The sequence below is a fragment of the Terrapene carolina genome, unplaced genomic scaffold, assembly GCF_002925995.2.
Source record: "Terrapene carolina triunguis isolate 2854851 unplaced genomic scaffold, T_m_triunguis-2.0 Scaffold236, whole genome shotgun sequence".
Taxonomy (NCBI): domain Eukaryota; kingdom Metazoa; phylum Chordata; order Testudines; family Emydidae; genus Terrapene; species Terrapene triunguis.
The window spans coordinates 11,285,588-11,296,795 of record NW_020664587.1 but is presented as its reverse complement, the minus strand read 5'-3'; the positions used below and the strand labels follow the sequence as shown (position 1 = coordinate 11,296,795).

Below are 11,208 nucleotides of genomic sequence, written 5' to 3'. Positions count from 1 at the left end.
TCTGTGGAGCCTCTTGCATGCCTCCACCTAGGAGCTGGACCTGCTGCTGGCTGCTTTCGGGGCACAGCATGGTCCATGGTGCCAGGACAGACGAGAAGCCTGCCTCTGCACCCCAGCTGTGCCACTGACCACCTGCACTCCCAACTGCCCCAGCCCAGAGCCCCCTCCCATACCCTGAACCCCTCATTCCCATCCCCAACCCACAGCCCTCACCCCAACCCTCTTCCCCAGCCTTGAGCCCCCCTCACACCCCAAACCCCTCATCCCCAGCTCTGTTGGGTCACGGGCATCAACAATTTTCTTCAACTAGGTCGCCAGAAAAGAAGTTTGAAAACCACTGAACTATGCTCCAGCAAGTGACTGGTGCAGTTACATTAGCTTCTTTGAAAACCATACAAAACTTGCTAACACAGAAACCTAGTCTGGGTTGGGACCATATGCTACACCATAATAGCATATTAAATTTAAACCTACTAAAATTTAATCCGTGCCACTTCTAATGCACTCTGACAACAACCAGCAGACAAGTATGCCCTTAAGTACTTGGTTAGCCCTCGTACCATGCTGCAGCAGGTTTGTATGGGGGGACGTGCTGTTACGCAGTAAGTGGCAGCTTAGTTTGTTAGCTACAGCAATTGGATCCAAGCTAGAACTTAACAGGGTGACTTCCTCCGCCTTGTATCAGGAGCTTGGTCTGAAGGAAGTCGCCTTCTCTTGTCAGGCTGCTGACACAGATCGACTTCAGTGTAGGAAGGGGATGATGTTTGTATAAAACCACTCTTCAGAAAAGCGAAGGTGATCTGCTGCCACAGACAGGAATACCAGCTTTCCTGCCTTGTCCATCTGCTGCAGCCCCAGCTGATCCTACAAGAGAAGAAGACCAGCATGAAAGTAGGCTACCAGAGATGCTTAAATAACTTTCCAAAGCACCTTAGTCCCATTGACTTTCATGGGGACTTAGGTGGTGGTTTGCAGTGTTGTAGCCATGTTGGTCCCAGGATAGTAGAGAGAGTAGGTGGATGAGGTAATATCTTTTATTGGAGCAGCTTCTGCTGGTGAAAGGGACAAGCTTTTGAGCTACACAAAGCTGAAGAAGAGCTCTGTGTAGCTCAAAAGCTTTTCTTTCACCATCAGAAGTTGGTCCAATAAAAGATATCACATGCATCTTGTCTCTCTAATGGGGACTTAAGTTCAGATTGGTTCAGTGTAGCTAGAGTGCCTCCCATTTAACTTTTGGAGGAAAAGATTGAGATACAGAAATACAAGAGCAGGGATGACCAAACTTACTGATCTTCTGAGCCGCATACGACAATCTTCGGAAGTTTGAGAGCCGGGGGCACACCTGCCGGAGCTCAGGGCTTCAGCCCCACTCCTGCTGAAGGCCCAAGGCCCCCCGCCTTGCTGGGCAGAAGCCCCTATCTCACCGCCTTGCTGCAAGGCAGAGGTCCCGAGCTCCCCCTGCCCCAGTCCGGTAGGTGGAGAATGTGGGGCTCTGTGAGCCACACTTTAACTGTAAAAGAGTCGCATGCAACTCGCAAACCATGGTTTGGCCACCCCTGTACAAGAGAAACAGCAGATAACAGACCCATGCCCTCCTGTCCTTGACTCTTTAATTCTAACACCAAAATTATCTACAACTAGTGTGGATCCCACCGTATCTTCCATTAGGATCTACTCTTTACTATTGTCTCACTTCCGGGCATTGATTATTTACAAGAGTTCCCCTTGTCTCTTTCTGGAATTCAAGTGCTGTCCCTGGCCCCCCATCATCATTGCCAAGCAGGGGAGCCCTTTACTATAGTCTGCAACAGAACAGACCAATGTTTTGTTGAGAATAGGTGTGGGTCAGTTACAACAGCCCTCGGAGTTCAGGCTGTATGGAAATAGCCCTTTCCTTTGCGTGGGGGAATTACATGGCATAATGCAACTGCCCTGCTGGGAAAATGGTGCATGGGCTGCTGTGGGAAGCATGAGCTTTCAACAGCTTATTTAAAAAGAAGGGGACTGTATAAGTGCAATGAAAGCTGGACTAGGACGGGCCCCAGGAACCAGGTCTTCCCCGCCTCAAAACTACCTGCTAGGCTGAGGATACAGTGCTATTTTATCAAGGGCTCTCTCAACATTCCCTGCATCCTGTTGTGAAGGCCATGGGCCAAGTTCATGGGTTGCTGCAGTGAAGCATTCATTCATTTCCCTCACTTAAAGGATCTCACACCCAAAGGGAGAGGCAACCCAGCTGGCCAACGTGTGCATGAGGCTGTAATCAGCTGGTAGTGTGTGTGCCACTTTTAGATCGGTTTTTAACTTCAGTGGAGTTACTCCTGATTTAGAGCAGTGTAAACAAGATCAGCATTAAGCGCGCTGCACATATTGGTAGCCTAGCCGTTTTAAGATGGTGTAGGCTGAAGAAATTGTGCAAGCCATACCAAGTGAAATATGAATACCAGGGACTCTCTAAAATAAATAAATACCCCGCAACCTGGCTTGTTCCAAAGGCCTAACTTTGCTCCGTAGAAGTACTTTTCAGCTAAGTTATCTCCAGCAGAGACTGGAGGGGAGAGGCTAGGTCAGGGTGCTGGCCTATAATTCAGAAGACCGGAGTTCAATTCCCTGCTCTGACACAGATTTCTGTGGGACCCTGAGGTACTGAGGCTCCTCAGTTCCCTATCTGTTCAATGGGGGAAATAGTACTTGGGAGGATAAGCGCATCTTTCTTGTGGTTAATCAGCAGATCCAGCCTTTTCCTTTCATGGGAACTAAGTTCAGATACAAAATGCGATCTCTTTTATGAGAGAGAGAAGCTAGATGGGGGAACCCTGCCAAGATTCCTGGGGAGAGCTTAAGCTACTTACAGTGGAGACATAGGGTTGCCAACCCTCCATGATTGTCCTGGAATTAAAGATTAATCTTTAATTAAAGACGAGATGTCATGTGATGAAACCTCCAGAAATATGTCCAACCAAAATTGGCAACCATATGGAGACAGGAGATTCTTCCATAGAAGATCCAGCTCTTTACCTTTGTGTACAGCGAGGTCTCCTGCAGGGGGATGGTCTCTTTGGCTTGCCCACTTCTATAATATCCAAACCACTACAGAAGAAAAACAAGGAGACAACAGGGCAGTTGTAGAAACGAGCTTATTCTGCATCTCACCACTGAGGCCTATTGCTGGACAGAATGTTCCTCTGACTGAGGAAGAGATGGAGCTCCTTGCCCCTACTTGAATCCACCAATGACTTCTTCAGATTGAATAAACCCCAGAGAGCCCTGCTATCAAAGGGCAGGACAGAAACTTTAACATCTGAAGAACCCTTGATTTACAAAACCAGTTAAAGTTTGAAGGCCAATACTGTCCTTACCTAGCATCTCATAGATAACAGCAACTCTTCAGAGCATGAAATGCTCATCCTTAGGCTTACACTGCCAACATAAATGATCAGGTACTGTACATTCCAAGACCAACACCTTGTGTCTGACCCCTATACGAACACTATTCTTTCAGAGTCATGGTAGGGTGAAGTTAAAGGTGCTAGAACAAGGTTCACTGCAACCCTCATCTGTGCTTAATCTGATACAAGGCAGTCTTAATCTAGACCATGATGTATTTGAGCAACTCTCCTCCCACCATAGCTATCCAAGGCCGTTATCGCCAGTCAGGTTGTCTGAGCTCCACACAGTGGTTCTAACGGATCTGGATCATCACAGGGACTTTTTGGTGCAAGGATCCTGTCTGAAGAATTTCTCTCCCTGAGGATGTCTGCCAGAGACCACCTATAGCCACCTACAAGGTTTGGAGCATCTTGACCGCACCGAGACCATTTTCCCTTCCCTTTTCTGATTTTCTTTTGCCCAATTTATTTGTGAAACTGGCTGGACCTACATTAGTGGATCCAGTTTTGGTTACTGCATCCTGGATTTGTATTCAAAGTTGGGCACCATTCATAAAACTAGACAATGACAAAGACATTAGCAAGTGAAAGCTCCCATCTCACTGCCTTATCCCAAGCACCTGGAGGAGTTGCTCACCTCTGAGGCTGGAGGGTCTACCATAGAGTCATTGAGAAATTTCACCATCACAAACTTTTTCAAAGCCATCAAGTTTTTCTTGTAGGTCTCGTTGATGCCCTGGGAAAGATGTCAGAACAAAAATGACGGAATCTTGTCATCTCACTGAGATGGGGGCAGCCACAAACGTTGTCAAACAGATGACACGCTTGTCACAGATTGAAGCTGGGCTGTTGCTCTCAGCATGCCAGGGTCCTGACCCAGCCACCGCTGTGCCTGCCTCTCTCCCCGTCAGGGAAAGGATAGCCCATGATCTCAGCTTGGGCTAGGGCTAGTCAGGGCAGATGCACAAGACAACGCTAGGAATGCATGACTGGGAATCCAGAACCCCCACATTCTAATCCCAGCACTGACACCAACTTCCTATGATGATGTCACTTATCCCATTTCACAGATGGGGAACCCACCCACCCCCACCTCACAGGTAGTTTGTGGGGATTAACTGGTTATTTCAATCTGCTTTGAAAATGGAGAGCTATACAAATCTTGATTCTTATTACACAGAAGGCGGCGGTCACCACTCTGCTGCCATGCTGTGGAGCAGCTATTGTGCAGAGCCACAAGCAAAAATATCTGCAAGAGCACTGGGAACTGTACCAGACACACCGGGACGAAGAGTGCTACCTTTTGGCCATCCCTACACCACAAGGGAAAGAAAGAGTTAAACCTGAAAGACCCCAGCCATGAAAACAACGAAGGGAAGAAAATCTCAGCCATCCCAAATAACAAGCCAGGCTCAGAGCTCTAAGCATGGCATCTGCCCTTACTTTCTCCTGATTGATGTCTGCCAGGAAGATGCTGTTTTTCCGGTACTCATCTTCCTTCACGGGGTCATGCCAGTATTCTGCCTGCACTAGGCTGGATGAGAGAGAGAATAAAGCTCACACTGGAAACACACAGGCCAAAGGAGCATCTAACCTCAGCCTTTGCAGTCTGCATGGTCCCTCGCCGAACATACTCACCGCTCCTGAATCACCTTCGTGTAGACGCCAAGGTCCAGCATCTTTCGGAGCCAGTCACAGATGCGGGACTTCTCCCCGGGACAGCGTGGAAAGCCAAACACACCTGGGGCAGCAAGTTGTGCATCTCTAGTCAATGGTCAGCACTGAAAGCCACTGAATTGCAAGCACAAATGAAGAACCACCTCCTCCGGACACAGCAACTGGAATTACTCCAATGAATCCAGCTGTCTCTAATCCTATAATCCCATTACAGACAGCCTGCCCCCAAGGCACTATTACATGGAGAGAACTCAATGTTCTTTAGCTGACCAGCAGAGGGCATCATTATGGAGAAGATGGTCATACAGATAAATGGAAAGGCCTCCTAGCTCTTTAGTGACCTGAAGCCGCACTATTGTTCCTGGCAGCATATTGTGCAGAGTGCACTAAACAGAGACTCACGCCATGGGGCTGCCACCAGTTCCCTTTGGAAATTACTCATGTCTTGGAGATCTCACTGGCAGAAGTTTTCCTTGGTATTTAGCCATTTTCCTGTCTTGAATTTCATCCCCTTATCACTCCTTTTACCTCCTTGAGCCACCCTGAATAATAATTCTCCCTCCGTGGAGTTTAATACTTCACATGCTGATAGCTTCAGGTCCCTGTCACCCAATCACTATTTGGCCAATCTCAATAAGTTTAGTTTTGTGGGAGCTCCTACACCAGATCAGGCTATTGCCCTCTGCGGTCCAGTATCTGCTCCAACAATAGCCAATCGACCATGCTTCTGACGTAGGTAGAAGGGAGCTACCTGGCTAATTGGATAGTCAGGGGTCAGGAAGGAATCTTCCCAATGTATGTGAAGTGGCCAGTTTGCATCCTGAAGAATGACATTTGTCTGTCCCTATTTTAGCTTGGAACCACTTTAATAAATTCGCTGACAGACGTTAATCCTAACTCAAGATCAGCCCAGAACACAACAAGCACTCGCCTAGTGATCAAATCCATTCAGGAGACAGGCAAAAGTATCCAGTTATTTTATTTCAAATGAAAGTAGGTCAAAAAGAGGCTTTCTGTGGGGGGCTTCTGGAGGCAGGGGAAGAGGGGTTGTTTTATCCCACCAGCAGCTCCCCCTCCATTTGCTACATGCAGGTTTAGGAAGCAGGGATGACACAGAGGACTCTAGAAACCAAAGAGGGAGTTACCTTGGTGCTGCCCCCCAATGGAAATCAAATTGAACATTGGAGGAGAAGGACATCTCTGTGCCACCGCCCTCCTGGGGAAAGAGAAAGGGTTTAGCTTCCCCCTCCTATACAGATGCTGGGCTGTTTGTATATAGCACTTTAAATAACCGTATTCAAGCTCTGCCTGCGACCAGCTTTAAATTAGTTACTTAGGGACTTTTGAAATGTTATCCAAAGTCCCATCAATGGGACTTGCGTGCTTTTGAAAATATTGCCCTTAACAGCTCTGTGCCTCGGTTTCCCCATCTGAAGAAATCTTATCTGTGTTACAAAGGTGTTGTGAAGGTTAGTTTATAATTGTACAGTTCTTAGAAAGACTCCTACGAATAAAGCATTTTAAAATAAATGTATTCTCGTGCCCAGAGAACACTTATTTACATTTTATTTTGAACCCTATGGGAAGGTGTTGGGAAGAGAGGGAGATTCCCACCTGAACTTCTGTAACCTAAAACATTTGCCCAAAAATAAATAAATTAAATTAAATCCAACTGTAAACTTACAGGAACTGGCCTCCCTGGGAGAATCCCATAGAATTGTAGCCTCCTTGCAAGCGAGGGTCCTTAGCGAGTTTGTCACAAACCAGCATCACTTGTTTGTTCACATTCATGAAGTAGCTGTTCTCCATATCCTGGGGAATAAGCCAGAGAAACAGATGGGCAAATTATCTTTGCAATGGGCTAATAGGTTAATTTTAATCTTCTTGTTCTTCATAGGGACTAAGATTTCTCCTTAAATTCCATGAGTTATAGGTAGGCCCCAATTTTACGAGACTCCCTTTGTGAACTCCCAGCCCAACCGTAAGCCGTCATATTTCCCCTGCCTTTATTAAAGTTTGGATCCTCCCTGGACTTCCACAAAGCCAAGGTTTACCTGCACCCTCTATGAATCCAGGGAACAGGACAAGTCACCCATTATTGTGATAGCTATTACTAGAACTACACTCTAATACATAGCTAGTAATGTAAGCCTCTTGGCCATATATAGCACAGTCAACAATACAGGTGCAGGAGCCAGGCTATAGCTTTGTTACACTAGTAAAACACAATATAAAAATGAGAGTTTAAATAAAAACATGCGCTTAGCTTAATAAATAGGAAGGGACAAATATCTCCCGTAAAAAGCATGGGACCTCATCACATAGCTAATAGCTCATGAGCAGGGTGGGCAAACTTTTTGGCCCGAGGACCACATAGAAATGTGGTATAGAAATTGTATGGCGGGTCTCACAAAATTGGGGCTAGGGTGCAGGAGGGGGTGTGGACTCTGGGGTGGGGCCAGAAATGAGGAGTTCAAGGTGTGGGAGGGGGCTCCAGGCTAGGGCAGGGGGTGTGGGGGGTGAGGGCTCTGGCTGGGAGTGCAGGCTCTGGGGCGGGGCTGGTGGGGTTTGGGGTGCAGGAAAGTGCTCCAGGCTGGGACCGAGGGGTTTGGAGGGCAGGAGGGGGATCAGGGTTGGGGCATGGAGGGGTGGCTCAGGGGTGCAGGCTGCTCCCGGAAGCAACAGTATGTCCCCCGTCCGGCTCTTACACAGAGGCATAGCCAGGCGGCTCTGCTGCGCATTGCCCTGTCCACAGATGCTGCCTCTGCAGCTCCCATTGGCCACAGTTCCCGGCCAATGGGAGCTGCAGGGGCAGCACTTGGGGCGGGGGCAGCATGTGGAGCCGAGTCCCCTGGCTGCCCCATGCATAGGAGTTGGAGGGGGCACATGCCGCTGCTTCTGGGAGCCGCGCAGAGTGGCCCCAACCCTGCTCCCCAGCTGGAGTGGGACAAGCCCCAGACCCCACTCCCCAGCGGGAGCTCAAGGGCCGGATTAAAACGTCTGGCGGGCTGGATGCGGCCCGCAGTTTGCCCACCCCTGCTGTAGAGGTTTCAAAACACTAATCAGTGGGTTTGGGTATGAATCCAATTTGAATCAGGGATTTGTCACATCCCTAATTTTCTTCAACATGTGATTAACTAGACTTAGTCAGTTTCTCCAAGACAAAGATGTTTGATACAGTAAAAAGGTAATAGTGAAAGCTCTGTCTGTGTCTTTATGGATCTACGTCAAAAGCAGAGACTGTAAATTATTTACAGCACCTTTAAGAGTGCACAGTGATCACTAACCAGAAATACTCAATGAAAGCAGAAGCTTTACATAGGATAACTGGGACTTTACCTCTACCACGTTGTTTCCAATCTGTAGCGACAGAATGTAAATTCCTGGTATTTTGTTTTCCACTATTTTTTTAATGTATCCTAAGCTTCCAGGGTTACAGCAGCTGTCTCCTGCAAAAAGGAGAAGGGAAATTTTCATCAAATATCATAAAACCATCGCACACTCGATGGCTGAGGTGCTGAATACCAAACTTCCAACCTCACCAGGGAAAGCAGCATGCATTTTGTCAAGTGTCAAAGCAGCAAATTTTCACGCTCATTGCACAAAGCCTCCTCTGTAAATGAACCATTTGACTGCACTTCCTGGTTCCAGCCCACGGTGGCCTCCTTTCACTTTCTTGCTAATAGTCTAAATCAATGTCATGAACTTATCAAAATATTAACGCCAGCATGGACGCTGAATTCTCACCCAGCCTTCCAGGCCTTTCCCTTATTCCCATCCTTACGGAAATTCTTTGCTGCAATGCTTTCCATTTTGACTGAACTACCATTTGAATACAAAACAGTCTACACACGATGCTACAGAGGTTCAGTACCCTGCTCCCACAGGAATATCTTATTTGTGGTATCTTTGGCCCAGACACTTCCAGAGGCGTAGTCTAGTGGTGCAAGCTTAGGCCTGGGAACTAGGAACTCCTACATATGAATTGAGTGTGGCAGAATTCAATTTTTGTATATATAATTTTGACCAATGTCATTGTTTTTTTTAAGCTTTTTTTAGATCTTTATTCATTTAAATGTTCACAGTTGTGCAAAATTATGGGGGGGGGGAGACAACTGGAGACAGTCAATCAGTTAATGACAGACATTGAGATTCCGAAGTTAAAGCTTTATAACCATTAAAACCAAGTGTCAACATGTCAAAATATACCAGATAAATACCCTTAAATCTCTAACAAGTTCCAAAGCAGCATTTTTCTTACTTTGTCTATCTGTAAATTTTAGTTCTCATTTATGGAAATATTTTTTGTCAGTTTTTGTGCATACAGTGAAATAGGTGGCTACCAACACTTACCAATACAAATCTAATCCTTCCAAACCTAATTTCTGTCCAGGCTCTTACACTGCCTTTCTTTAAGGCCTTGAGCAAGGCTCTCTGTGCCCAAGTCTCCCTGTAAACAGGGCTAATATCTAGAGAAGGGTGTTGTGAGGATTACTTACTGTTTGTAAAAGCAATAAGCATTATTACTATTATTAGGTTGAACTATCCTTTACAACGCTTATCTCAGGTAATAAGAAAAAATGGAGGCAACATGATCAAATGGAGAGGGCATTAGACTGGGAGTCTGGATTCCCCAACTCTACCAGAGACCTGCCTCAGTTTTGCCATCTGAAAAGTGGGGATAATGATATTTGTAAACGACCTATCAGGGTGTTTATTTAAAAATCCTGCCAGTGCTACAAAACATAACCACGTTAAAACTGGTTTGTGAAACTGCAGGCAAAAAGAAAGCACTTGACAACATGACTGGATCACAACCATGTTTAAATGTGATTCATAATGTAGACAGGGCCTAAAATCGAAGATAACTGAGTAGGGAACTCTCCCAAAGGGTGCTGGGCATCAGAGTAGTTCAACTCTTTAGAAGCCACCTTGATCCTTCATTCGCAGTCCAACTTCCCACACATCTATCACTACTTCGCTTTCTTCCATCCCCCATTTCACAAGGAAAGGGTGTTGCCTGCACTGTGGTATCACCCTCCTGGCAGTTAAATGAGAGTCACGTGATGAATGTGGGTTGTTTTTTTTTATTCCAGACAATCTGAAAGGTGGCCAAACGTGAAGTCACTAGGGCAGAGAGCACAGCTGCTTGTTTGGACCTGTGCGCACACTGGCTAATAACCTGCTTTCCACCCTCCCCCTGTAAGATCCCATGATCTCTCAAGGCAAGCACGCTCTGCACACAGGCACCGTCTCCAACCCAGCAGCTGGGATTAGGGAAGTGAGAGATCCAGCAGGGAAGCAGTAAAAAGCACCGCGGAGAACTACAAAGGCTGCACTGCACAGGAGGCTCGTCGTGCACGGAAACACCGCTTCCGCCCCCAGCTTCCTCTCTGGGGGCGGGGAGGGGGAATAAGAGCGGGGAGGCTGGTCAGACAAGGGCCCCCAGGCCCTCCCTTTGCAGTCCTGGGGCTGAGAGCATCAGCCTGACCCCCCCCACCCCTGCAGCCCTTGGCGGGGCAGCAACAGACCTATAACCCGCCCTCAGCCCTGCAGCGCCCCCTTCCCAACCCGCCCCCCACTGCACCTGGGGGGGGGGGTAGCACCGGCCCCGCCCCAGCGCTCACCCATCCCGTGCCACATGACCAGGGGCACCGGGCCCGCGCGCTGCCCCGAGCAGCGCCCGCCGACCAGCAGGCAGGTGAGCAGCACCGCCGGCACCAGCCTGAGCGTCGCCATCTTGGGTTGTCACATGACCCGGCAGCAGGTGGGCGGGGCTCTGGGGCCGGGAGTGGGCGGGGCAGCTGGGAGGAGGCTGGTTGTGGAGGGGCGCCCTGGACTGGGGGGGGGCTGCAGGGGTCACAGGGGATCATGGGAGGAAAGGGGAGATGATGGCGCCATGGGGGGAGGGAGCTGGAGGGATGGAGGGGTAATGGGGGTCAGAGGGTGATAGATCCATGGGAAGAGGGGGCTGCAAAGGGTCACAGGGGTTGATGGGGCAGTGGGAGCCAGTGGGGTGATAGAGCCGTGGGGAGAAGGGGCTGCAGAAGTCACCGGGGATGATGAGGGGAGATGGGGGATGATGGAGCCATGATGGGAGGGAGCTGCAGGGGTGGTGGGGCAGCAATGGGGGTCAGAGGGT

The 11,208-nt window shown here is 48.3% G+C and overlaps 1 protein-coding gene across 1 annotated transcript; it reads right to left on the bottom strand.

The window, feature by feature from the left end:
• Positions 1 to 271: 271 nt before the first annotated feature.
• PPT1 (palmitoyl-protein thioesterase 1) lies at positions 272 to 10,805 on the bottom strand. Its single transcript, XM_024202540.2, has 9 exons — positions 10,694 to 10,805; positions 8,406 to 8,515; positions 6,751 to 6,878; positions 6,212 to 6,282; positions 5,028 to 5,130; positions 4,833 to 4,923; positions 4,027 to 4,125; positions 3,019 to 3,090; positions 272 to 864 (listed from the first exon to the last, which is right to left on the bottom strand). Exons 1-9 carry the CDS (start codon positions 10,803 to 10,805, stop codon positions 742 to 744), a joined length of 909 nt encoding a protein of 302 aa, XP_024058308.2. The 3' UTR covers positions 272 to 741.
• Between the last annotated feature and the right edge of the window lie 403 nt (positions 10,806 to 11,208).